This window comes from Theobroma cacao, chromosome 3 (assembly GCF_000208745.1).
Source record: "Theobroma cacao cultivar B97-61/B2 chromosome 3, Criollo_cocoa_genome_V2, whole genome shotgun sequence".
Taxonomy (NCBI): Eukaryota; Viridiplantae; Streptophyta; class Magnoliopsida; order Malvales; family Malvaceae; genus Theobroma; species Theobroma cacao.
The window spans coordinates 9,387,015-9,390,014 of NC_030852.1; the positions used below are offsets into that span (position 1 = coordinate 9,387,015).

The 3,000-nt window shown below is 35.6% G+C and overlaps 1 protein-coding gene across 1 annotated transcript; it reads left to right on the forward strand.

The window, feature by feature from the left end:
* On the forward strand, positions 223-600 carry LOC108661134. The gene has a single exon (XM_018117023.1). The coding sequence runs from the start codon at positions 223-225 to the stop codon at positions 598-600; it is 378 nt and encodes a 125-aa protein (XP_017972512.1).

Consider the following 3,000-nt stretch of genomic DNA (forward strand, 5'->3'; position numbering starts at 1 on the left):
GGACGGAGGTGCAGGTCACCCATTGGGTGGCTAGAGGTAGGAGAAAGGAAACTCTTGGGGCCAGAGTTGGTACAAGACGCCATCGAGAAGATACACATGATTCATCAGAGGATGTTATCAGCACAAAGTAGACAAAGGTCATATACTGATAACAAACGGAGAGACTTGGAGTTTCAAGTGGGGGATCATGTATTTTTTAAGGTCTCACCAACAAAAGGGGTAATGAGGTTTGACAAAAAGGGAAAATTAAGTCCTCGGTATGTAGGACCCTTCGAGATCTTAGAAAAGGTTGGAGCAATGGCATACCATTTGGCACTACCGCCTGACCTCTCGAATATCCATCTACTATTTCATGTGTTGATGCTTAGAAAGTATAATCCAAATCCATCTCATGTAATACAATATGAAACTATTCAGTTAAGAGATGACTTAACCTATGAGGAGCAACCGGTGGATATTCTTGATAGGCAAGTCAAAAAGCTCCGTTCAAAGGATGTAGCCTTAGTGAAAGTATTATGGCGAAACCACACCAGTGAAGAGGTAACGTGGGAGGCTGAAGAGGATATGCAAACAAAGTATTCTCACCTCTTTAATACATAGAGGTACGCTACCTTATAGTTGGATTTAAATTCGGGGATCGAATTTCTTTTAGTGGGGAGAACGTGAAACCTCGACCTCCATGGACGCGTAGCTGAGGTAGACGTGATGACATGGATTAGGGGTAATCTTGTCATTTTTCTTGGTAAGCTCCTAGAAGTAGGTTTTCTAATATTATTAAGGTCTAAGTAGGCATAATGAATAAATAAATAATATATATAATAATAAAATAATTAAATAAACAAAAATAATAATAATTTCCACAATATGGGTAAAATGGTAATTTTAGCTCTCGAGTCTGAATTTCTAAGATTTCGTGAACTCGAATACCTCTAATCTATTATGGACCTTTTCTTAAAGTCAAAAGAGTAAAAAGTTTGTATCGAAAGAAAGAAGAAGGTAAAACCAACTTATTAATGGCATTTTCGTAAATATGTGAAACTTTTGTCAACCTAGGTATAAATATCTCACTTTCTAGCACTTTCTCCTCACTATCCAGCACTTTCTTCTTCTTCTTCCCATTTATCCTCCCCATTTCAAAACTTTCTATCTTCCATGGAGGCCATCCTTGAAACCTCCATAACTTTCTCATATTAACTCCAAATCTTATGTTTTTGTACACTTTTTCATAGGATTTTTCGCGCTCTTTCACTTTTTCACCTCAAAAACCCTCAAAAAGTTTTTCTCTGCACTTTTTCTCACTAGTTGAACATTTTTAGAGAGAGAAACTCTTCAAAATAGCTTGAAAACTCTTAAAAGAATTTTTCCCTATTTAATCCTCACTAAGGAAATTCAACTACAAGTCCACCAAGGTGAGTAATGAGTTAGGATTGATTTTTAAGTTGTTTATGATGGCCAATAATTAGATTTTTGGGCTGTTTTATTGTTGAAGGTTATATTGTGGTGGAAATGTGATTTTTTATTTCTAGTGTGATTAGAATAGTGCAAACAAATGACTAGTTTAATAAAGAGCGTTGTGTTGGTGTAAGATGTCACTAAGGGAATTAATTAAGTTTGGAATTTTGAATCTTAAGGATGATATAAGTGCTGGAAAATGGAAGTAATGAAAGAAGTGTTATGAAATTTGTTGGAGTTAGTATTAAGTTGACTAGTCAAACAATGATTGAAAACTAGTTAGGAAAAACTAGTAAAGTTTGATTTAGGAAACAACCTTTGGATTTATATTCATGCAAATTGGGTTGGTTGTGATGCTATTATGTGTGATAGGTTCCAACGAGACTCCACATTTCCACTTGGAGCATTAGTTGAGGTTGGAGTCGATCAAAAAGGAAAATAAAAAAAGACAAGTGAGTGAATTTGCATTTAAAATGTTTTGGGATATATGCATATGCGTTTGAATGAATCACTTTAAAAAAATTTATTTATCTTTTCTTAAAAAAAAAAAATGGGAACAAGCCTTTGATGAAATGTCCTTACGTTGTGAAATGTGTAATGGGATGAATTCATGTGTTTCCTATATTATGTTGAATTACTAAATGAATTGTGGCTTGTTATGCAATGATGATTTCGAGATGTGACAAATAGCTATAGGACGATCAATATTAGTTTCCCTAAGAAATAGGGTTGTGTAACCATGTGTATGGCTAAACAATAAATTATGCAGAAAGTATTAATGTGTAAAGATTTTGTTTACATGTTGTTATGTAGGTTATACCATGAAAGGTAATATTACATGATAACTACAACCGTGCATGTGCGATGTGGGAGTGCACATGACGGTGATGGTGGGGTGCGATGTCAGAGTGCACATGATGATATTTGCCATATGCGGTGTGGGATTGCACATGACGGTATTAGGTATGTGCGGTGTGGGAGTGCACATGAGCTGGGGTGACGTTGGTAGTTGTATGCTCTGAACGATGTCGTCTATTTTGGGGGTGAGTGGAATGTCCTTGATGTATGTTTGAAGTTACATATGGATACATATATAAATATATGAAGTAGATATATATATATATATATATATATATATATTCATATAAATTCTTGTATACATGTTTACACATAGCATCAGTTTTGTTTATGATATATAAACTACATTAGGGGCGAGATTTTCGCTACAGCGATAATGGATTTTCGTTGCAGCGAAAATCCTTCTAACCCCATTTGCACTGTTCTCGTTGTAGCCAAATTGATTTTCACTACAATGAGAAACTTTCTATCTTTGGAATCACTATTCCCGTTGTAGCCAAATTGATTTTCGCTACAGGGAGAAACATTTTGTCTTAGGAATCATTATTCTCGCTGCAACCAAATTGATTTTCGTTGGAGCGAGAATCTTTATATCTTGGGAGTCATTGTTCTCGTTGTAGCCAAATTGATTCTTGCTGCAGCAAGAAACTTGCGTACTTGGGGGCTTAATCCTACCCTGATTCTCGTTGC

What these genes read in the sequence shown, in the direction of transcription:
- LOC108661134 (XM_018117023.1), top strand. Translation starts at nt 223, where the DNA reads ATGAGGTTTGACAAAAAGGGAAAATTAAGTCCTCGGTATGTAGGACCC.